The 24,709-nt window shown below is 37.0% G+C and overlaps 1 protein-coding gene across 4 annotated transcripts in view; it reads right to left on the bottom strand.

Moving 5' to 3' along the window:
* Positions 3,501–24,709, bottom strand: part of METTL25 (methyltransferase like 25) — a 60,975-nt gene continuing 39,766 nt past the window's right edge. For 2 of the 4 annotated variants that reach the window (XM_021385299.1, XM_021385297.1), the window contains exons 7-12: positions 24,117–24,146; positions 22,901–22,974; positions 19,962–20,055; positions 6,739–6,813; positions 6,062–6,133; positions 3,501–4,581 (exon numbers count right to left, since the gene is read on the bottom strand). In XM_021385299.1, the coding sequence (XP_021240974.1) occupies positions 4,483–4,581; positions 6,062–6,133; positions 6,739–6,813; positions 19,962–20,055; positions 22,901–22,974; positions 24,117–24,146 (444 nt within the window). In that variant the 3' untranslated portion in view covers positions 3,501–4,482. Of the gene's footprint in view, positions 4,582–4,610; positions 4,850–6,061; positions 6,134–6,738; positions 6,814–19,961; positions 20,056–22,900; positions 22,975–24,116; positions 24,147–24,709 lie in introns of those variants that run through there. The other 2 variants (XM_021385298.1, XR_002434686.1) reach the window with 2 other exon arrangements.

The raw sequence follows: 24,709 nt of genomic DNA, 5'->3' as shown, positions 1-24,709 counted from the left end.
AGAGACGTGCTTGTTATTCTAAACTATTCCAAAAGTCCTCTTAAAATAGTAATAAGAATTTAACTTTGAATTCAGATAGCTTTATACACACCAAAACATCACACAAAATTAGCAATAGTCTATATATCCTATATAATATGGAGTGTGTTCAAATTAAACCGGGCAGAGCTTGCTCATGCAAGTGTTTTTTTTTTTTTTTTTTTTTTTGCAAATACAGGGTAATTTCAAAAACTTGCATTCAGTCAATAATTGTGCTAACATTGTTTGGACACCATATATGCACAGTTTTTGTATGTGGTCTGAAAAAGCAGAAAAAAAACCAAAAAACAATTTATACCAAAAAAAAAGGTAATTAGAGCCCCAAGTATTTTTTTCTAGCAGCACACAAGGTTGGGATGACAAGTCTCTACTCTAATAATTAGACAGCATGCTTTAGCAAAGCCAATATGATAAACTTATTTTTTATATTTTTGTTCATCTTTTTTTTAACATTGTTTACCTTAAATTGTTCCCTTATATTGGATACTATTCATATTTTCCTTCCAGATGTTTAGAGGTTAAGAAAAGATTTTTATTTCTTTTGATTTCTCTCCTGGGTAAAGAATATACCAGCTTGTTATTTTCCTCAGTACGTTCTATATAATGATGAATCTTGTATATGGGAGGCTCCATTTTCTCTTCTTAGTTGTTCTCCAGAGAGGCTGTGAGCACCTGCAGCTTAAGTTGATTTCCTTGGGTATTGCAACGGTTCAGCAACTCTAAGGATTGAACCTGCTAGGGCTAAATAAATGTGAGAAGCTCGTACTGGATCACAGAATCACAGAACTGTAGGCACTGAAAGTGACCCCTGGAGATTAGCTAGTCCAAGCAGGTTCCCTGTAGTAAGTTACACAGAAAAGCATCCAGCCAGTTTTTGAATATCTCCAGATAAGGAGACTCCAGCACCTCTCTGGGCAGCCTGTCCCAGTAATCTGTCACCTTCAAAGTAAAGTTGTTTTTCTTCATGTTTAGAAGTAGCTGCCAGTTTTCTAGTTTGTGCCCACTGCCCCTTGTCCTGTTGCTGGGTACCACCACAAAGAGCCTGTCCCCACCCACTTGACTCCCATCCTTTAGATATTTATCAGCATTGATAAGATCCCCCTTCAGTCTTCTCTTCCCCAGGCTGAACAGTCCCAGGTCTCTCACTCTTTCCTCATAAAGGAGATGCTCCAGGCTCTTCATGATCTTTGTGGCCCTACATTGGACTCTCTCCAGCAGTTCCCAGCCTTTCTTGAACTGAGGAGCCCAGAACTGGACACAGTACTCCAAATGTGGCCTCACCAGGGCAGAGCAAAGGGAGAGGATATCCTCCCTCCACCTGCCAGCCACTCTCTTTTTAATTCACTCCAGGATACCACTGGCCTGCCTGGCCACAAGGCACACTGCTGGCTCATGGTCGACCTGTTGTCCACCAGGACACCCAGGTCCTTCTCTGTAGAGCTCCTCTCCAGTACCTCAGCCCCTAACCCATGGGTGTCCAACCTTCTGGCTTGCCTGGGCTGAACTGAGTGAAGAGGAATTTTATTGGGCTACATATACATAGGCCACTCTGCAAGTAATGCCTCCTATTTACTTCCATGGAAACTACAAATGATACAATGAGCACTGTAACACTATTTGATAGAGAAAATTTTCAGCTACAAAACACTATTTTTTAACATAGTCCCCAACATTAGCTCTGCATTTTCATCAGTGATGAACAGGAGCCTGCATGCCACGCTCATAAAAGCCTGCACCAGCAGAGGTGTCCCACTGTCAGTGTTGCCACTGCTGAAAGGCACCACCCACTGCCTCACTGTGCTCGCCTCAACTGATTGGTCTCCATACACATTCAGCAAGTGTCAGTGAATGTCAATGGGTGCCATTTTTTCCACATGGAGGAATTCAGTGACACACCTTTGCTTCAAATGTACTTCCATGTCAGATGCCATTTTATCATCTTTTACAAGGCAACAAAAATATAATGGAATACTGGTGGGAAGGTTCAACCTCTACTGCCATACCACCACCATCTGCCTCTGACATCATGGTCAAACTTCATAAAATAGAAGAATTACTTTCAAATCAGCCCTCATAAAATATATAATATAGTTAATGTAAAGAAGTAAATTTTTTTTTCATATTTTTTATTAAAACATAAAAAAGGAGACAAAAAGAAAACACTGAACTGGTGGGATATTTGACTTTGTATTGTGACACTTAATGCACCAGTCCAGTTCAATGCAAGTGGCTGCCGTTCTCAGTGAGTTCTCAAGGTGTTTATCAGAACTTTTTGATGAAATTTTATTTTCTGCGCTTCCTTCTTGAAAACAGCTGTTTTACAAATGTACATACTGCCAAAAACTGGTGACATGAGTAAGGTGTTATTGTGAAGTGAGGGATATTTCTCTCTGCTAAAACAGGGCTTATAAAAGTCCAGTAGAGAGACATCATCAGTATTTAAAAGGTAATTTTTTGGCAATGTTGAAACCTGTTCTCTAATTCTTGTATCAAAAGGGAAAGCAAGGCTGAGTATGTTTTGCTGTTCACAGCACTGTGTTTAGCCAGTGTATCAAAATGCATAAACATATTTGTCAGAACTTGAGATAGCATTGCACTGTGCCCTATGTCCTGGTTTCACCTCAGCCAGAATTAATAGCACACCAGCGTTTGGTTGTTGCTGAGTGATGGTTGCCTGCCCAGGGCTGGGCCAAGCTGCTTTGTGCAGAAGAGCATCTGCCATTATGACACAGAGCAGGGAGGGAGCAGGCCACATTGTGAGAGAGTGGTTTGGCAATCACGTCTGCCAGCGACCTCTGCCCTCATGGGTACATCCCATTAGGCCTCATGGATTTGTGGTCAAGTTTGCCTAGAGATTGCTGATCAGATACTCCTCAACCAAGTTAAGCCTTCCTTTCTCTAGACTCTATCCCTTGTATCCAGAGTCTGGGATTTCTGAGGGGCAGTCATAGCAGTAAAGACTGAAGCAAAGAAGGAGTTCAGTAACTCCATCTTCTCAGTGTCCTCCGTTACTAGGACACCCACCACATTCAGCAGCTCCACGGAGCTAGTAAGTCCTAAAATAGACAGCAGTGAACTTAGCTACTAAAAAAGAATATTTCTTCCATGTAAATACATCAAAAGAGATGTGGCTTGTTAGAAAGATACCCTTCACCTCTTTTCTTGAATGGCCATGCTCAAAAACTCACATTATATATTGCAGGCAGAAACAGAGTAAGATTTATTGCTCCTCAGATCTGAAACGCAGTTTGATTCCCAAATCTATTACTGTCACTATGTAAATAACATAAAAATATTTTCTGTTACTCTCATTGGCTGCCCATCAAAGTTGCATCCTCTGGTTTTATTTTTTAATGTTGTATTCTATTATTTATTGGTTGGCTTTTTTAAATATGCACTGGTAATTAATTATTTTTAATATTCACTGGAAAGTTCTAATAAAAGCATTAGGACTTAGAATATAAACTTTTCTCTTTTTTAATTGATAGAATATCTGCAAGGTTTAGGAGGCAATCAATTAAGACGAATGCATCAACAAATTAATTGCTCACTCATAAAGTCACTATGGCCAAGCAGAAACTACCTAGCAAGTTTCAACTCATTTAGGCACCAAAATTTTTATACTTATGCCCAACAGATTTGACCCAGATAATAGCTTTCTGATAAAACCCAAGAATTAGAGGGAACACCAGCAGGGCAGCTGATTCTTTAATATTGGGATACAGTGGGTTACATCACACTCAGTTGTTTCTTTCAGAGTGACCGTCAAGTAAGACATGTCAGGAACATGCCTGAAGGAAGAAGAGATTAACATAAAACCACCTTTTGTGGGTATTTAGTATCTGGTCTTAGAAGGTTCTAGACTCTCCAAGGTTTCTTTTCAATAAGCTGCTTTGGTTCACTTGGAGAACAGGGAAGTACAAAGACCCACTTAGTCTACACACTTCTTGTCTATAAGACAGATTAATTTTCTGTTAAACTATGTGTCATCTGAATCCAGAAAAGAAAAAACCCAGGCTTCTCTGAAATTGTTGATGTCATCCATTGGACGGAAAAATTGAAAATTTATATGGAAGAATAACCTTGAGATTAAAAATACCAAGAGGAGGGACATCAATAGATAAGAACAGTGCCTTAAAAAGAAGAAACATTAAAATTATTTCAAAATGTTAATCACATAATACAGGTCATAACTTTTATAAGAAAGTCATATGTTCTGCATTACTTAATAACCAACATGAGGAAGCAGTGGTATTTATAAAAGAGGTACAGATCACAATTTATTTCTTATGATTCACAGAGGCATTGCATTTATTATTTTTGTAGCTGAAAAGTAAACAGTTGCCAAACGTATCAGTATACTTGAGGAATCAATTAAAAAGAACAGTGAGGAAATAGCAGTATCAGTTCAGAGCTTTCAACCTATCTGCAATTTGCTTCCACTTAAAGACATGACTGTTTCTTCAGAGCAATAACTGCATAGCATCTGGGGGATTTCACGGGATCAAATAACTTCACAAGTCCTGACCAGGCAATATTGTTCTGTAAAATGATATATGATTGAAGTACATTAAAATGTGCTTGACTTAAAAGCTAAGATATGGTAATAGATCCACATTTCTCCCCCCCAAAAATTATTGTTAATGCAAAACAGGAAAAACACTTATCTAACAACAAAATTAGTGAAAGTTTGTTGTGAAAAAAGGAAATGTAAAGAAGGATATATCTTAAAGTCATTAAACTATTTCTGGCACAATGAAATGACAACTTACCACCTCCTTCATCAATAAAGCTTTTTTTTCCAGTTGAACTAGAGAAAATATATTAAGGATCAAGTTCTACTTGTTTCATGCAGCACATTCTACTACTGAAGCTAATTAACTGACTTTTCAAATGAATAAGGCCAGCTGGATCTGGTCTTCATGTTGCATATGGCTTTTATCATTTCTATTTTTTCTTCCTAACCATATTTTGTAAATCAACCTACAAGATTAAATCAATGGGTATATTACATTTAGAAAAGGTAAATTAGCACTAAATGCAGCAAGTCTGATCTCCTGTCTTGGAAATCGTACAGATCTCTGTGTGATTTATAACTGGTTGGCATGTGGGAAAATACATCATTATTTAAATATTTCAAATTGTCTCTCTGTAAAAATACCAGCTAGAACAAAAACATACATTTACTACAACTCAATTGTTCCAAGAGCACTGTGGCAAAGAAGAAAGTGAATTTTTACATATGATAAAAAGAAGCTGTTAAAATGAAAGGTTTATAGTGGAAAAACAGCTATTCACATGAATGGGTTTAATCTGTATATTAAAATTTCATTTTCACCATGGCTCAAAGCAGGAGCTGGAAGATACTACCATGTCCTCCAATCAAATTGTTGCTTGTCCAAAAATATGTTTACCAGTGCAGAGAAAGAGTGATTGATGCTTCTGGTTTATCAAGTCAAAATTAGTATTAGCAGAAACACTGTAATATAAATCATTACAGAGCAAATATAGTAGCATTTGCTTATTGAATGTACTTCAGTTGATCCATATAGTTGGAAAAAGTGTACCTCTCTCATCACAGATATTCATTAAAAAACAATAAAAATAATGTAATGGGACCAAATTAAAAATTTCTTGAATTGTATGTTCTAAACAATATCCTTGGAAGCTCTAAAATGTGCAGTATAATGTTTGTTGAGCATTTCCAATATTTCTTTAATAATCTCTATGTCATATTAAATGAGATTTGTTGCATATACAATTTATCCAGTTTTTATCATTTATTGACTTGTAATTGCTATTCAATTAAATGAACATAAGCTTTACTGTTGCTGCTTTGCTGAAAATAAAAACATCTGCTAGGCATATGTTTATACTAAATGGAATGAATGCTTATACTTTTGCAAATCTGAGAAAATAATTCTACAACAGAGACTTTTGTCTGCACAGTAATAAATGGGCTGAAATAGTCTCATTTCACTGTTGTAGCCTTTAGGTACCGTAAAATGTAATGCAAAAATACCTGCTCCTTGAGGTAGCAAAGACGATCCAGAAGTATCAAAACTTCTACGCAGGGAGCTAGAACAACCTTTAGCTGAAAGAAAATTTAGATACTATTATGATTTTGGGAAAGAGAGTCAATATGCTTCCCACTGGCTCCACTTCCAGAAAACAATACCATGAAGGTCAATCATTTTCTAGGGTTTTTGTTGTACAAATGTCACCTTGTGGGATGGACATCTTCAAAACAGATTATATTAAAGATCAAAAATACATGGAAAGCCGTAAAACTAGAAAACTACATTATTTAGTTGGTTTTGAAGCGCTGTCCAACATGAAAATGATATTATATGAGGCAGAACAATTTTAAAGAGGGAAATAATGAATTTTAATAAAAAGAATTTTTATGAAATAACTGCATGGAGACCAGTCTAGGTTTAAAAGGAGACTAACATTTTATTTTCCAGGGTAATGGTCCCTCTTGAAAAAGAATCTTCCATGTGTTCGCTTTATTATTTTACTGACACCTAATATAGTTTTGGAATAAGATACGCTCCAAAGTTTGGAAGTGGAGCTGCTTTGTTTTTGAGATTGCATACCAGAATGTAAGACAGTCCCCCTCCACATAAAACTTAACAGGGCTTTGTTCTAAACTACCATATATATACAAGGTAATGGTATTAATCTTATAACTTTTACCATATTAAATGCTTCAAGCTCATTCATTCTGTGCTTGTATTTTTCATAGTAATCCATTATACAGCTGTCTGGGAGCTGCAAGGGATAAAAAAAAAAAGGCATCAGAGTCATTCCAGTTTTGAAATATGAAATCTCTTTTTCATAATTGAAGGTCATCCTACAAAATGAAATCTATGGCTTTTTTTTTATTTTATTTTTTTGAAATTAGCAATTTACTAAGGTCTACAATAATTTTCCAATAACAGTTTCTCAGTTCCCATTTGCAATTACTGTCCTACAGACAGTATTTTGCAGTGCTATGAAACACAGGGATATATTCATTATTCAGAGAGTTCTATCCATTCTTAAATGAGTATTACACAGCAAAGTGGAGATAACATTCTCATTTCCTTTCCTATATATCTTGTCCCTTGTGCCCCCTGACCCAAGAAATTTATTTAAGTAGATGAGGAGTGGAGTCTGGTGTCAGAATAACATGCTTCAGTCAGGACTCCTGGATGGTATTTCACATTACAAAGCCTACTGTCAGATTCTGGAAATAATACTTAGTGTCATTCCATTACAAGTAACCCAGGTCTGAAATAAAAGTTTTTCTGCTCATTGTGAACTACTACATGCTCCCATCTTCTTTTCCCAACTACTTGATTCAACACTGCCAGCACTGCCACTGTAACTGCAAATGCTGTGACTTTGGGCTGAATTTGATACAAGCAGCTCAAGAACTTGCAGAACCACATACACCTCCCCATTCAGCCCCTGGCGGCCACTGCAGCACAGCAGATAGCACCTGTAGTTCTATGACCACAGCTGCTCTTCACAAAGCATGTTCTCTAAGGGCAGTTGGACCACAACATTGTCCAGTAGTCGTGATGTCTCTACCCTTCTGCTGTCCACAGTCCTTGCTGCTAATGAAGAGCTGGCTGCTTTAGGAAACTGCCAGAGGAAAGTGGCCTGCAGCGTTATTGGTGATGGAAGCTGCTGGGAAGAGTGGAGCTGGAAGAGCCTAAGGGACTTTTTCAGTACTTGAATTTGCAGCATGGATATTCTGACACAGGTATGGAAAGAGTTCACAACTCAGCAGAAAAGTTGTGCTACTGACAAAAGACTAGGAAAGATTTAAGTGTTTATATATTTTTGCACGTTTATTAGTCATTTAGTCATCTGAGAGCATGAGGCTAACCCAGTCACAAAGAAATTTAATAACCTAAAATAGGAAAACAAACTAGAGAACATTTCCATAAATTATAAGTTTTCAGGTCAGGTGTGTATTATGAAATTCATTCTAGGATAGCGACGAAGGGGATGAAATGGCTTCAGCACTACCACTGTCACTGAGATGTTCTCAAGATGATATATCAGATGGCTGGTGGGTGTTAGCCTTTCATTATTAGAGCAGTCTGTTCAAATTTGATGCACTGAAAAAAACCTGAACAAATACTCAAGAAATTTAAAAACGGAGTGATAGGCAGGTAAGTAATGAGTTTGTCTGCAACAAATCACAAGTCAGTTTGCTTCGGAGGTGGGTAGGAGGATGCACTGCCAGAAAGGAGGTTGTGGTGAGGTGGGGGTTGGCCTCTTCTCCCAGGTGACAGCAAGAAGATGAGAGGTGGTGGCTTCTAGTTGCACCAGGGGAGGTTCCACTTGGATATTAGGAAAAAATTCTTCTCTGAAAGAGTGGTCAGGCACTGAAACAGGCTGCCCAGAGAGGAGTCAATGCCCCTGGAGGTGTTCAGGAAAAGAATAGATGTTGCACTGAGGCACATATCAAAAGTGGGCACAGGCATGGGTTAATGGTGGGACTAGATGATCTTATTGGTCTTTCCAACCTTAATAAATCTATGATTCTATGAGTCATGACTGGGAAAAACAAATGGCTGTCATATATTTTGACTTCAGGAAGATTTTTGACACCATTTCATACAACAATTTCAAAAGCTAATATAAGAAACAGGGGTTAGATTAAAGCATTATAAAGTGAGTGAATATTCTTTGAAAAACAATAACCGGAGAGCTGCTGTTAATGAGTCTTTAAACAACTGAAAAGTCATTCTGAATGGAGGTCCATTACAAAATGCAAAATGTTTTAATTAAGAACTAAAATGACAGATCAGAAACCACACTAAATCTGCAAATGTGCAACAGGAAAGCATTGCTAAAACTTTAGATAATTTTCAGAAATGGGAGCATGGTTTAGAAAAGGAGTTTGAAATGCTATATGGAAAAGCAGGAGGGACTACAATCAGGCAGAAATAATCAGCTGTTCCCGATGGGAAACACCAAATGGCAACCTGGGAGATACAGCAGATCACAAGCTGAGCAAGAGTCACAGTTGTGCTACTGCAAAAAAAAAAGCAATCACCATACTGCGACGTGTATGGGAGAACAGCTTGCAAAGAGCAGGAATTAATCCTTCAGCTCTGCTTGGCAGTGGTAAAGCTTGAGCTGGAATGCTGTATCCATTTGGGGCACCAGATTTCAAAGCTTAAGCTATCTGAAAAAGCCCTAAGAAAGAGCTCCATATCTTTCTGAAAAGAGATCAGAAATCTAGAAAATACGACCTGTGAAGAAAGATTGAGAGAACTGGAACTGATTATGTTAAAGAAGAGAAAATCAAGTGGGCACAATAACAGCTTTTGCAAGGCTGTCACCAATAGACAAGGAAGGTTGTTCTGTGTATCTACAGCAGGTTGGATAAGAACACATGAGCTTTTACTGGAGCAAAAAAAAAAATTAATCAAAAGCTTGAAGAATTTTTCTGTGAAATTAATTCAGGACTGGGGAGGTTGTCTGTTTCCATCATGGAAAGTTTTAAGAAGATTAGACAAACATTTTTCAGGAATGATGCAAAATTCTAGCTCTGAACCACTTTTGTAGCCTTTGAGTTATACATGTGTATTTTTTAATTTAGAAAGTACTTTTTCCAAACTACAGCAGCAAGGTCGAAAAGCTGACCTGGCGGCACTAATGCACTGACTTTTTTAGTCTTGTCGGTATTTTATTTTCAGTAAAGTTGTGCAAATATCTGAAGAGTTTTTTTTTTGTTTTATTGTTTTTTTTTTCCCTCTATAAAGAGCCAAAACAACTAAAATACATCAGTCATGAGATAAACAAAATAGTTTATTTGAACTCTGCCCTATAAGCTTTTCATTTCAACTGAGAATTAAAAGGGTTTTAGTATAATGGATTTTTGAAATTACAGGCTATTCGGTATTAAAATATAAAGATCTGTATTTGTAAAAATATGAACACGAAACCTTTCTGCTTTTGCATCCTTTCTGGTCTCCATTTTTCAACATGAATCATTTCAATTAAAACAAAACAAACCTTGAAATGTTTTGCAAATAAAAAGTTGGGTCAGAAATGTCTCCTGGACATAGCCATACTCGTGTACTGAGCCCAAATGCTTTTCCACTCCCTCCTCACTTAGCACACTGACAGAACGCATCCTGCTGTCACAGACAGATTAGGTAATATTCCAAACCACACCTCAATTAAAAGTTTGGTTTGAATACAACAAGCCAGCTGAAAGAGAGACAGTGTCTATAGAAAACCGTTGACAGAAAAGGGCATGAAAAGGGTAAGTGGTCCCCAGCTACGTAGTCAATTTATTGGAGGAAGACCAAAACCCAGATTATGCTGGCTTTGTCTGAAACCGCAACAGTTTGCCACCTGGCTTCAGTACTTCAAGGGCACCCAACACATTCTTCAGCTGTCCTTCCAAGGTGAGGCAGAGTAAATTATTGTTCACATTTTCCAGACATAATTGGACTTACACATGGAAAGAAAGCCCCATTTGGTCATCGGAATTATGCGTACAATTGTTCTCTGCACAGGGTTGCCACAGATTTGTGAATGTATAAGAAATTTTACATACATGCACAGAAATTTTTTTCTTACATTATGATGTTGTTAATATGAACTCATGGCACGTGTCAAAATGTGTGAAGGAACCTAAATACATATGTCATGCCCTTGTCTGAGTAACAATTCTGCACTCAAAGTTATAGCTTATGCTACTGATATTCCAGTAAAGTTCAACGCATACTGAGTTTTTGGCCAGTATACTATGCTGATTTAGCTCCTGATCTTTACCAGGCTGCAAACAAAAGTGCTTCTTCTCTTTGCACTGTGATGGTGCATCCTTTCTTTCAAAGTAATCTCTTAGTGGACTGGTGTGGTGGCTGAATAAGCCAAAACAACCAAGAGGGATTAGAGGGCACCAAGGTTCCCACTGTCCCTCTTACAACATCACCACATGCTGGAGGTGGCACTGGACCCTACCGTGGGCTCATCTTCAGGGAGCACTGTGAGGCTGTCAGCAGATCCTCAAGAGCAGATGAGGTGCTGCACACCTGAGCACAGTGCTATACTGCAATCACACAAACAAGCCGATAGAGCACGTGCTGAAAGGAAAGCAGATGGGCACAAGGTGGGTGACAATGAGGAATACCACACTTGGCATTTCTCCAGAGAGCGTTTTTTCAGAGCTGTGTCTTTCCCCAGGCTAAGAATATTTTGATTGAACTGAAGAAAGTATTTTCCTGTCTAACACTACAAATCCCCTTCAAAGGAGTGCAGGACCCTACAGTTCCTGTCCCACAGTCCAGTTAAACAGACATCATTCTCTTTGCAGCCCCAAGAGATTGCTTTCCCCTCTCTTCTTGCACCAACACTACCATGAACACCAGCAAAAGGACCAGAAAGTAATAAGAAACCTTCAGCAGAGCAGCCTCAGTACAAAATGCTTGGGAGGCCATACTATAAAGCCACTTTTTACAATTTTCTCATGGCTAAGGCAATTAAAAAAAAATCTTGTTTCTCAGATAATTTAATTACTGAGAAATATATGTTTATTTAGAACTTCATTTGAAATGCAATCTATATTATTTATAATTCTAACTGAAGTAAAAGTCACTGTCCTGGTTTCAGCTGGGATAGTGATAATTTTATTCCAAGTAGCTGGGATGGTGACGTTTGGCATTTATTATGAGAGTAATGTTGGTAGCACGCTGATGTTACAGTTATTGCTGAGAAGTGCTCACAGAGCCAAGGACATTTCAGCTTCTCATCCTGCCCTACTAATGAGGAGCTGGGGGCCACAAGGAGCTGGGAGGGAGCGGAACCAGGACAGTTGGCCCCAACAGGCCGAGGTGATATCCCGTACCATATGGTGTCACGCTGAATGATAAAACTGGGGGAGCTGGATGGGGCAGGAAGCTGCTGCTCAAGGACTGGCTGGGCATGGGTCAGCAGGCGGTGAGCAACTGTGCTCTGCATCACTTGTTTTGTATATTCTTTTATCATCATTATTATTATTTTCCCTTCCTTTTCTGTCCTATTAAAACTATCTTTATCTCAACCCCCAGTTCCCTCCCCCACCCACTGTGGGGTAGTGAGCGTGGCACTGAGCTGCCTGCCGGGTTAACACAACAGTCACACTGCTTAAAATTGCTGTCAGACTGAAATGCTATGCTACCATAATTGGGATAGTATTTTGCCTTTTTGAAAAACAATTATACTTGAAAACAGCATTATGCAGCATATATATGCAGCGTATATTTTATGCACTGCAATACAAGTATTACCTGAGCCTTCATTAAATATTTCCTTAAATAACAACAGAAATTTAAAGCTTGAGGAGTTCACTTTGATTTAAAAACCTCAACACTGAATGTGGTGGGATTAGACATTTTTCTGATTTCTGCAAAGCTCTTTTTCCTTCCAAACGTAGCTATACAAGTTAGTTCATGTTTTAATGTTTCATGCAGCTCCACTACTGATAGTTCCCCAAGTCTAAGCATGTGGCTCTTAAGCAATTTAAAAATAACAGTAAAATTAAGTGATGCAATACGATTCTTCCTCTTATTCCTAAGAAGAACCTTCACTTTCTAACTGCATTTTATAATATTCTCACCTACCAAGTCAAGGTAGACATTTATTAACTTAATATCAGAACACAGCAGAATGATGTTTTCAGGATACACTAACAAATGCCAAAAAAGGAAGGTATTCTTATGTGTTTTATAACAGCAAAAGAACCAGGCACATGGTTTTCGCAGTAGCAGCTGTGTGGCATACTTTCATAATATTTGACTTCCAAGAAAGTAGCTTCTTTCAATGCAAGTTAGAAGACAAATGACAAAATAAAGACATATTCCCATTCAACCACTAAGTTCTCAGAAGACATTTCAGTGGCATTCTTTCAAGCAATCTACTTGAAAACAAAAGTGGCTTAGCTCACTGGCATCTCAAATAGCACACCACACTAAAAACTTATGCATTTGCAAGCACTTATTCTGTAGTTAAGACTCTTAGAAAGTATGGATATGTCAAGTTTTGGAAACTGAGTAGCATTACATATGGGAAATGAATAACGTGTTCAGCCATTTGAATTTAGGAAATCTCTTCAGCTAAGGAGTTCACATCAGTGCTGAATTTAAGTTCAGAAACTCAGCTAATCCTATGGGATAGGCTCAGAGAATGCCATGCTTCTTCGGTCAAAATCTTGCAACATTAATCAGAAATTCATATCACAAACAACTTTAGCAAAATCTGAATAGATAAATATTAAAGGTGGATGGACTTAAGTTCACTCTATTATTCTAGAATGTTCTCACATGACTGTGGAAACATTAATAAGCATTTTCTTGGAAGGATGGAACTTCCAAATATATTGTGTTTAAAAAGCTCAGCTTTCCAAATACTGTAGTGCAACTTATCTTCACAAGCTCCATAAGGATAGAGGCTTCTCATCCTGCCTGGGCTCTCCAGTTCATTTAATTGCAATGCTGTTTCGCAGTGACATGTACAGAGCACAGTGTCTCTTAGTTATATGGTTTACAACATTCTGCTCAGCATATTTTGATACAGTTGTGTTCAAGTTTAATGAATTGGAAGATCATTAGATCTGAAACACAGATGACGTAGGACCAAACTAGGAAATACATGTGATAAATTGCAAATGGCATTGTATGAGTAGCACAGGTGTGGAACGAAGGAGGAACATCCTCAAAGCCTACTCACTATGACCGTGACTCACTATGAGTAGAAGAACATGGTTAGGGACTAAATCCAGGACAGCTCATGACACAGACTGTTCTGAGAATAAACATAGGGACACAGGTCTTCCACCTGCATGTTCCTCAGAGAGACCATGAAGCTTGTAAAGGCTTGTCAGATAGCCCCTGGTTTGGTCTGGAAAGGGGAACAATCCATGGTAGGGATGGATCCCAAGAAACTCCAGAGGTGCTTCAGAACATTCTATCAGCCATGCACTGTGAAGCTATCTGCAAGGTACATTTACTGCAGCATTTTCACAATGCACTTCTGTGTTTAGGACATCTATTTCTCCTCAGAGGAGTCTCTGACAGAACCATCTTTAGGTTCTTGGCTTTAGGCTTTGCTTCCATCTAATACTACAGGAATCAACACAGCAAATCGGAACTGTTTTTGTATTCATTTCAAAAAGAGTACTGTTATCATGTAAATACATGCAAGCAAGCAGAGCATAAGTTATGTCTACTGAAAATTTATTCAGGACTGAGCCCAATATATTAAATATAAATTTAGCTAACATGAATAACTGGCTTATAAGGGAAAACATCTCATTAATCCATGTTCACTTTGCCATCTGAGCAATTATAAAAAGGAAACATACATTAGAACTGCACTTCTGAAACAGTGTTAAATTACACAAAACTTGGAATAAAAGTATATCTACGCTCCTTGTGCAAAACTAGTTATTTTTAAAATTAACATATCCTCATTTATTAAAAAATCAATAGAATAAGCTTTTTTATTAGTCTTATAAAACTCAGACTTTTGACTTTCTTTGTTACTTTATACATTACTGAGAGATCACTCAGCTCAGCTATTTAGTTTCAGGCTTTACATATACGTACAGGCTAACATTACTGTAAGGTGTTTACTTCATCAAAATGAAAACCAAAAAGTCACATATGCTCTACTGCTAGTTCTCTTTAAAAGTATTGTTTTTCCTTTTCTTTTTTTAAACACACTATAGCCATATGAAACATATAGCAAATGCGTGTCCAAAAACATTAGAAAATAAAGTTTGTCTGACAAAAATTAACCAATTATTGAACTAAATAATTAGTATAATTTCATACAAATTCTGTTTTCAATGTTCTCGTGAGTTTTATTACTCAAAATTAAAAACTACAGTTTGCAAAAGTCGACGTATCAAAAAGGAAGTATTCTAGGAATTCCAGTAGATCTGAACTAGGAAGGCTGCTGTATTTCAGATCTCTTTGGATTTATTTAATGATATTAAAAAATGCAAGCATAATGACTGTATGAAAAGGATTACTTCATGAATTAATGATACGTAATAAATTGAGAAAATCTTCAGAAAAATAATACAAAATTATATATAATTGTTTATCAATTATTAATTATAAATAATAAAAAATCAGTTATTGTAGCAAAAGAAAGTACTAACACATTCATTTAATTAAATATACTTGAAATACATAACTTTTGCAAAATATGCGGGATGATATTACTTATATCCATACTTAGCTACACAGCTAAATCAAGACTTCAAAATATTCTAACGTTGCTAGACATAATATATCAAATATCAAAGCTGTTTAAATCTCTTAAGATGACAAATGAGCTTTTCCCAGGACTTGAGTGTCTCTTACTGTGTTATTAATTTCACTGCTACTGTGATGGGTACAACACCTCATGGACGGGTCCAGTGCCCTTTGCTGATCCAGCAGTTCAGACCCGACAGCTGTAAATCTTTGAGAGATGCTCCACCTGAAGCCCAGGGTCAGAAAAAGACAAATGGGCGGCAGCTGTTTTTAAGAAGTCTGGTCAGGGTTACATCAAACAGGGATGGTGGAAAGTGTGCATTAACCATCTGTTTACTGTTGCAGATTCTTATCTCAGGTTGTTCACCAAATAAATGACTTTTTCAGCAGGAAGCAACTTCAGGTTATGTGCAACCACCAGGTGGCTCAGAACTTAAAAACACCAGTCATAGGAGACCTGGAAACTCAGTTAAACAAAACCAAGAAAATCTGCCAGAATGCACTCACTGACTGGCACAAAAACTTCTCTTTGTTCATGGAAGCTTAAGGTGACCCTACCTTCAAAACTTCTACTCTACCTCCCCAGCATATGTCTGCATCTCAAAGGGTTAAGTGGTTTGTGAAATATTTTGACTAAGACAAAGCAACTACCTTATATGCTATTAGCCCCTAGCAGCAGCTACAGTGTAAGTATAGCAGGAGATGAAATCAAAGTGACTAATAGCTTTTCTTTGCCGATGTGTCAGGAGTGTTTCCAGCCCTGTATATCTTCCTGCAATCGGATGTGGCATTAAATAGCATTCTGTCCTGAAATGAATCCTGGCCAGCTTGCTTGCTGAGCAGCTCCACCCACTGAGTTTCCTACTTAGAATCACAGAATCACAGAGCGTCCCAAGTTGAAAGAGACCCATGAGGATCATCCAGTCCAACTCCTAAACTTAACAGAACAGTCGTCATCCTGGCTAGACCTCAGGTCCCCGAGTCTCCCGGCCTTAACCTGGTAAGCCTGTAACCTTTCATCACCCTATGAACGACCTTTTGCCTGATTTACCCCAATAGGAACAGGACGCTGGGCAATTTAAGAACACTTAAATCTATCTGCAAGGAGACTGCAAACAGTGGAAACACGTTGTCCTGAAGAAATGCAGCAAGAGGAAGGAGCAGCTGCCCTTGCAGCTCAAAAGAAGCGAGACTGACAGTGCGTGAGTGGGCAGCTCCATCAGGAGAAGGAACAGGGATAAGCATTTCATTCTCTCACATGAGAGTCCCACGCTCATGTTAAATTAGGCAACAAAGGGAATGAAAGGGAGAAGAAACCTGATTAAAAGAATTTATCCCATATCTAAGCGACACTGAATGCTTTGTCTGTACAACATGGAGCATATGGGAACAGAGTGAGAAAAACAACCTGGAATAAAGTACTGCCTCAGCGTGTATCCACTCCAATTACTGAAGCCCTGTGCAGGGATCCAAGGCCCACAAAGCAATTCCATTAGTTCTGAATCTAGAAGCAATATAACCACACCTGTGAAGCAACAAGCTCACACGAAAAGACCCCTCTCTGCCCTCACAAAATGAGAATATTTTGTCAGACATTCAACAGTCATGGTGCATGCCTCAGTTTTACTACCGAAAAGAATGGTCTTCAACCAAAGGCAGGAAAAAAGTTCATTTACATCTCAGTGTGTAATCTGGAACTGACAGGCTCTTCTACACTGAAAAGAAACACTATGGAGGAAATTATTTTGGCTAAGGTAATGGGAAACTTCAGTCCCTGAAGGGTAACTTATAACAATGAATGGATGATTGGTAAATGCTACTTTTTGTAGAAAAAAAAAAAAATTACTATTCTGTCTCACTCTCACTCAGTCCTGACTGACAATCTTTTCATAAAGGCTCTGGTTCTCATTTCTTATCAGCAAAGATCTCCCCATCTATTTCACACATGAAAGAGGCATTCTTCCAGTGATGAACTGGTGGGGCTGAAGTACCCAAACACCTGAGAAGAGCCCTCTCATGAGCCCTCATCTAGCAAAAGGCATATGCTCACATGAGTGAGCATCAAGGTAGGTTGGGTGTTTCAGGCAGTTGCCCTCACACACTCTCTTCCCAGATCTAAGAAAGCAAGAAACACTTCTCATTTGACCAAGTTTTACGTAGCTGCTTTTTGAACATTATATAAAGAAAATGATGCATGAAGACAATTGCCTCCTTTATCTGTGAATGATGGGCACATTTTTGGTTATTGTGGCAGTACTTATGCTTACTCTTTACTTGTACTTTTCCTCAGGAACCAGTTTTTGGCCACCACCAGAGACAGAGCAGACGTTTGGTCTATGCAATGCAGCTGCTCTTTTGTTCATTTTTAAAAACAGAACCAGAAAAAAAATTCTGCATAAATTTCTCTTTGATTTGTTTTCTGCGAGAGCAAGTGCGTAGCATTCATCACATTTTTAGCTATGTAAGTATTTTTTTCTGAAGGGAGGAATTTAACACATTCTCCAATACTGTGTAGATATAGTGCTGACTCTACCATGAAAACTGCAATGTCAGAGCCACCATTGAGGAAGCAGAAACAACTTTCCTCACCCTATCATGAAAATAGCACTGCTTTTGTATGGCTGCAGACTTCAATATAGCTGGGAAATGAAAAATAACATTATTTAGATCAGTATAAAACTCAGTTGCCAGTGTGCAGCCAGCTGCACATAAAAATGAGGAGAAAGATGAGTAAAAATGAGCATTTACTTGAATGAGATCTCTAGCTCCCACATGAATGTGCAGCTTGAAGTGGTGCTGAGATACGCTTCTCTCAGGGCAGCCTTGTCTTTGCCCTTCTAGCAAAAGGCAGCACTTCCAAAATCAGGCACATTATCATGAAGTTTCCATGCTCACCAGTTTTAAAGAAAAGAGTGTATAACTCTTTACCAGCAGAATTTAATCAATAATTCATTAAACTGTCTGTAACACAAACAATCCACTGCTGCTTTTGGGTGACTGCACACACGATAAGGAAGACACCAGCAGTTACTTTAAACCAGCACAGGTGTGTGATGTTAGCATCTATTTATATAGAAAAGCTAACAGTAACTCAATTAGCAAACAGAATTTAATCCTTCTAAAATAATAATCATTTTAAAATAATAATCCTTTAAAGTAAATAACCCTTTTAAAACAGTGGCAGAAGTATTTTTCTTAAAGCTGTAAGCAGGATTCCACCATCATTTGTGGTTATTCAGTCTTTTAACTGGTTATTTGTTTGCATTTTTGTTTGGTTTCACATTTTTATCCTAGTCCATGGTTTGGTACACCTGTAAATTCTAATCAAATACACATTTTGGCTTTGGATATTAAGCACCAATTTACCAAAAACTACTACAACATTCAACTGAAGTATTTTACATGCTTGCCACATCTACTTTTTCTTTGATTTTTACTATTTTTTTTAATAATCTGCAAAATACTTTCTAGTGTATCTGCTGAAAAACTTGTTCTTACACTGCAGCCATGACTTTCCATTCACACAGCCATATTCCATGTCTAGTGCTATGTTGCCACCTGTTGACCAATTTAACAGTTGTATTGTAAAGACAAAACACAAGGCACTTGAGAACATAAACAAATTCTGAAAGATCTTTCAAGTTTAAATCTCAGTTTTATACTTACTTCTTTTTCTCTACTTGGGAAAGTTATTTTAAAAGGTTACTGTTTCTCCTTAACATTCATTAATTCTCAGAGAAAAAAGTATTAGGCTTTTCCATATGCAAAGGCTGTTCTGGAGAAGATCTTCAAAGGCTGCTTAAGCAGACTGTCCGAAGGCTAAAATCAATATGAAATACTTTGGGAACCAAACTGTATGAGAAGCACACTGCATGGACAGAATTATCAGTATTATGCACTATAACGTTATGTTTTTCAGTTTCAAAAGGTGTCCAAGAGAATCAAGAAGATATTGCCATGGAAATGAAAATATACAGGGGTCAAAGTGTTTCCTATATATTTCATTCTTCCTTTTTCTTTGTTTTTTGATTGCTTTCATTTTAAAATGAAGTACAGATGAAAAAACATTTCTGTAGGATAGTATATTAGCTGGGTTTACAAGGGTGCAAGAGTCACTTTTATCAGGATGCACAGCATCAGCTCAGGAAAGAAACTCTTCATATCTGCTTCACTTAGCATCTAAAAGGCTTTATTTATCTCTAAGTGACTGCATGTATAAAACAGAGTGTCTAGAAAATTTCTTTTGCCTCAAAGGGGATTTGTAGGAGTATATACCAGAAAGGCCTTCAAGAATTCTGATCATGAGCATCACGCATAAAAGACAATTGTTTTCTATGAGGTCATGAGAAAAACAAAACCTTCTGAAGAAATGATACATGAAAATGACTTTCCAAAAAAAAAAAAGAAAGAAACAACTCAACTTTGATATATTTCTTAATAGAAATATAATAATAAATAATAATGTATTAAATAAACAATAACATATATTTTAATAGAAATATAATCAAAATAGAGATCAGTTCAATTAATAGTAATTTGCATAGCAATATATAAACTTTATATAGCAATATATAAACACAGCGCAGTTTAAACACTGCATAATGGTGCTGAGCTCAAGAACTTACATGGATATAAGGATTTCATTAAGTCTATTCAGCAACTCACCTTTGAATCATCCAGTTCCAGTTTTTTCAGAGACTTTCTGACATAATCTAAGAAGGAGGATGATTTGGAGAAAATTTTTCCAACATGTCGATCGCTGTAAATATAGTGTTGAGATGCATGCATACCAGCAACAGAAACTTACACATTTTAAAAATCATTTTTATCTGAGTCTCTAGTTGAGGGCAAATAAATCTCTTGGACAGCCCCTTGTGTCAAGTTAGTAACAATTTACCTTTTCTCCTTTTCACTTAAAATAACTAGCTAATACTTGGAGAAATTTCTAGACACAACTGTACAGTTGTACTACAGCTGTAGTATGGTTACTATTTTACCAAAAATTGGAGAGGTGAAAGTTTCTTTTTAATTTCTCCCTTGATGGTTTTATTTCTTCATATGAGTGACAAAATTCTTATTTCTGCTGAATGATATTTCCTTCTGTACTCCTACAACACTGTCATTATTTACTACAATGCTGCTGCAATTTATTATGAACCACTAGACTGAGCAAATGGCAGGTCGTAGCAAAATTTCACTGTCACGTTACCTTCTGTTCTTATCCTCAAAACTGTTGTTTAGTTAAATGATACCAGAGCTTTCCCTGTCTACAACATTGGCTTACCTTTGAAGCCAGCTATAAATGCAGACAGTTTCAGAAAACATGTTAAAATAATTCATAAAAACACGAAGACCATATAGAAACACTGACAGGTCACGTACTTTTATTTTCTCTTTTCTGTTTAAAATATCTTGGAGAAATGACATAAAACTTTTGTTAATCTGAACTCACTTTCTTGACTATGCCCTCACATAACACTGCCCTCGTCCAGTTTTGCAGCACAGGAGTTACATTTTCAGCTGTAACAGCTGTTCCTGAGCATGCTCTTCAATTTCTTAAGAAGAAAGTATTCTAAGTAAAAATAATAACAAATAGATTTTTTTTTTAATTTGTAAATATTTTAGACTTTTCCCCCTCTTTATTCTTAGTTTATTATTTCTCCTTATTTAAGGATCAGAATTAACATCTACCAGGGTCAAAGAAAAGACTTTACCCAGTGGCAGTTCTAATGTTTTTTGGGTGGCAGGGATCCCCATTCACTGAGAACAAACGGTCACATTTATTTTTTAAAAAGAAAGAATTTCTGTAGTCATATTTATTACTGAGGTGCATTTAAATATTTAGGCTTGATGCGGTCTGAAAATCAGTTAACAATCACGCTGCTATGACAGGCCTCTGCCTGCCTAATTAGACGCTAGTGGGGGAAAGATATCACATTGGGTCTGGCTGAGATAGGTTAACTTTCTTCAGGGCAGCCCATATGGTGCTGTGTTTTGCATTTGTGACTAAAACAGTGCTGGTAACACATCGATATTTCAGCTGATGTCACACAGCTCTGCCTCACAGCAAGTAGGATTGGGTTGGGCAAGAGGCCAGGGGAGAACCCAGCCACGACAGCTGACTCAAACCGACCACAGGGATATGCCATACTGCGTACCATCACACTGAGCAATAAAAAAGGAGGGCGGTATTTTCAAGGTAGTCGATGCTTGAAAACTGCCTGGGCAGCAGTCTGCTGGTGAGAAATGGCGAGCCTTTGCTTCACTTGTTTTTGTGTTTAGGGTTGTTTTGCTTTTTTTCCACCTTTCCCTTTCATTCACTTATCAAACTGTCCTTATCTTGATGAGTTTTTCTCATCCTGCTGAGGGGGTGGTGAGTGAGCAGCTGGTGAGTGCTTAGTTGCTAGCGAGAGTCAGCATAGATATATAATGTATTCAATAGATTCATGTTGTATACAAGCAGTTTTAAAAAGGAGAACAGATTAATAATAGTTCAAAGTCTTAACAGTTCACTGTCTCAGTTGCTTTAGTGTGTTAGGTGTTACTCTGGAACCGGACATCTCAAAAACTGCAAAACAATCTCACAAGGTTTCAGAACAATAAAGAAAATATCGTTCCCCTGAAACTGGTGACAACTCACATTAGTCAGCTTGAAAGCAGGTAGGCTTGTCCTACTTTGATTTCAAGAGTATAAACCTAAATTACTTCCTCCAAATTATGCTTCCTTTTACAAAATAAGTATACTATCATCTCACACTTTTTTCCCCCACTCTTTATTAACAATGGTTTTATGTGTTAACTTTTAGGTAATTTTAAAATAAACAAGTATTTCTTCTCTCCGTAGTTTGACCTTCTGAAGGGCCAGCTATCTGGCTCCACACTTGACAAAAGACTTGAGGGTATCTGCATTAGCATTTATTTTAGATCAGGAGTATACTTCCCAAGTGACTTTTCTGGTTCGCTCACCACCCATAACATGGTTTGCACTGTGGAACAGGCTCAGAGCTCCAAAATTAAATTAAGTTGGAAGGTGTGCTTCTGGATGTGCTCCAACTACTAATGAGCAAACGTCCCACATAATTAGATAAAAGTTAATCCAAACTGAAACTCCAGAAAAGTGTTTCGTGAAGATGTCAAGATCATAGCACTAACTTGCCAAATCCCATAGTCCACGGGCACAGCACTTGCTGATGTAGACATAGGCAGTAAGTAGCCCTTCACAGCCATGTTAGCCATTGGTCATTTTTCTCAGGACAACTGGAGATGTCTTTTTGTCTTCTGCAGTATTAAAGTTGCCAAGACTTCTGAATTACAGGGCAGCCTAAGGCTGTGTTGACTTTTAGTGAGATTGCTATTGCTTCTCTGTTGAAGATAGATTTTATCTATGTATGCGGTACTAAGGAGGACCTATTTCAGGTATGGGTAAAGGAAGGGTAATATATTGTAATGTGGACATAGGATGAACAAATGTATCCTTCATTTTAATACCGATATGTATCTTCAGTCTGAGACTGATTCTTAAAACCTACTTCTTAAGAAATACTGAACAAGGATAATAGAGAATCAGAACTTGTTTTGTATTCTCTGAATTCAGAGTTTCCTACCTTTTGGAGACACCATAAATTTCTTCTATAATAACCTGAAGGACAGCTCGATAAAACAATGATTCTGTAGGCAGCTGGAAAAAAAAATTTCAACAGAAAGGATTTAAAATTGGCATTGAAATTAGTATAATGGAAAAAACAAGCAAACAAAAACAACAACAACAACAACAACAAAAAACCAGTATTGGCTTCCTTAACTACTTACTGGTTTACATTCCTTACAATTAGTCATAACAACTGGACATTTTACTACTGTTCCTGAATCCAGTTAAATTTACATTGTCAGATTCTAACACAGCTTGAACATGAGAAGAAAAAGAAACCCAAACCCTGAAGTAGAAGTTCAAAGGCTGACAGAGGGAAAAAGAACAGAGAAAAAATGTAGTGATCATGATCCAAATTCTACTCTGCAAAATAAATATAACAATTTACCTAAACTGTTCTAAAGACAAAGAAATAATTTCCTAGCTGAATCATCATACTCTGTAGTCTCAATGACGCAGAATTTACTGTGCTCATAAAAATAGAATACACTTAAAATTTCATATCTTTGAGTATGAAAGATCCGTTTGCATAAAAATAGTTAATAGTTGCCAGTCTAAAGTTCATGGCAAAATGCACCTACAATGAAAGCCCACTGGGAACAGCAGGATTGCACTCAGAGAGAAAAGATTTCTCATTCTTTTAAAATATTTGCACAGTAGGTGTCCACCATCCCAAACAGGATAACTTGCACAACAGTAATTCAAAGTATTCACAGATAAAAATAAATAAATAGATTAAAAATGAGAATGATGATGTTTCTTACAGATATAAGCTTTTGTCATAACAATTTCTATTTTTACATTCGTTGATATAACACTGGGATAGGGTGATCCAAACCAGGGATATCAGAAGGACATTTGGACTTAATTTATATACTTGCTGAAAGATAGTGCAAGAAGTTAGGAAGACTAGCTTAATGTCTTAAATTTTAAGCTATGCCTTTTTTCAGACTCTTAATGATCAAGAGAAAACAGACTCACTAGGTACAACCGCGGCAATAAAAATGCAATTTCATGATGACACATGCTATCTATCAGGATTTGACGTAGTGTATGCTAGTGTTTTAGATTCCAGAAATTCAGAAGTTCAATAAAAGGTCACGGATTAAGAGCATTCAAAGGGGAAAAACACATTTTATCTTAGAATGGCTAAAATAAACAGTATGACTTACCATTTGGCCGACTGCAACTCGCTCCAAAGCCTTTAAGAGTGAAGGAATTAAATTGCTGATATGTTTATTCTTTATCAGAACATTTTATAAACACATTGTAAAAAATTCAGAGGATATGGCATTTTAAAAGATTAATGGTGTGACATAACATGAGCTTGCACACTTTAAAGTGTTAATAACGTTACAGAATCATAAACAGCTCACTCCTGTTATTTTGGTTTATTTATAGGAGAAGCAATGATAACCAACTGTATGGAAATAGAGGGGAGCAAAATTTCTTTCCTTTTCTTAGTTTTCTTAGAAAAAAAATTGGAGAATTTTTTGTATTTTTTCTGTCTTTGTATGGTATATAATTATACAGTAATTATAACATAATATACATTATTATAATATAATAATAAAAATAAAATATATTATTATATAATATTATATATGCAATGTTAGATATTTGTTTTATATCTTCTATTCCTGAAGAAATGCAAGCAATTCACTTTGTAATCAATTTTTTCAAGTAAAGATTAGTTCAATGGTCAATGCCTTTAAATACTTTTAGACTCTAGTATAAAGAGTGTAAATAAATAAAATAAAAATTT

The sequence above is a fragment of the Numida meleagris genome, chromosome 1, assembly GCF_002078875.1.
Source record: "Numida meleagris isolate 19003 breed g44 Domestic line chromosome 1, NumMel1.0, whole genome shotgun sequence".
NCBI lineage: Eukaryota > Metazoa > Chordata > Aves > Galliformes > Numididae > Numida > Numida meleagris.
The sequence above is the reverse complement of the archived record's forward strand: the minus strand, read 5'-3'. Positions and strand labels throughout refer to the sequence as shown.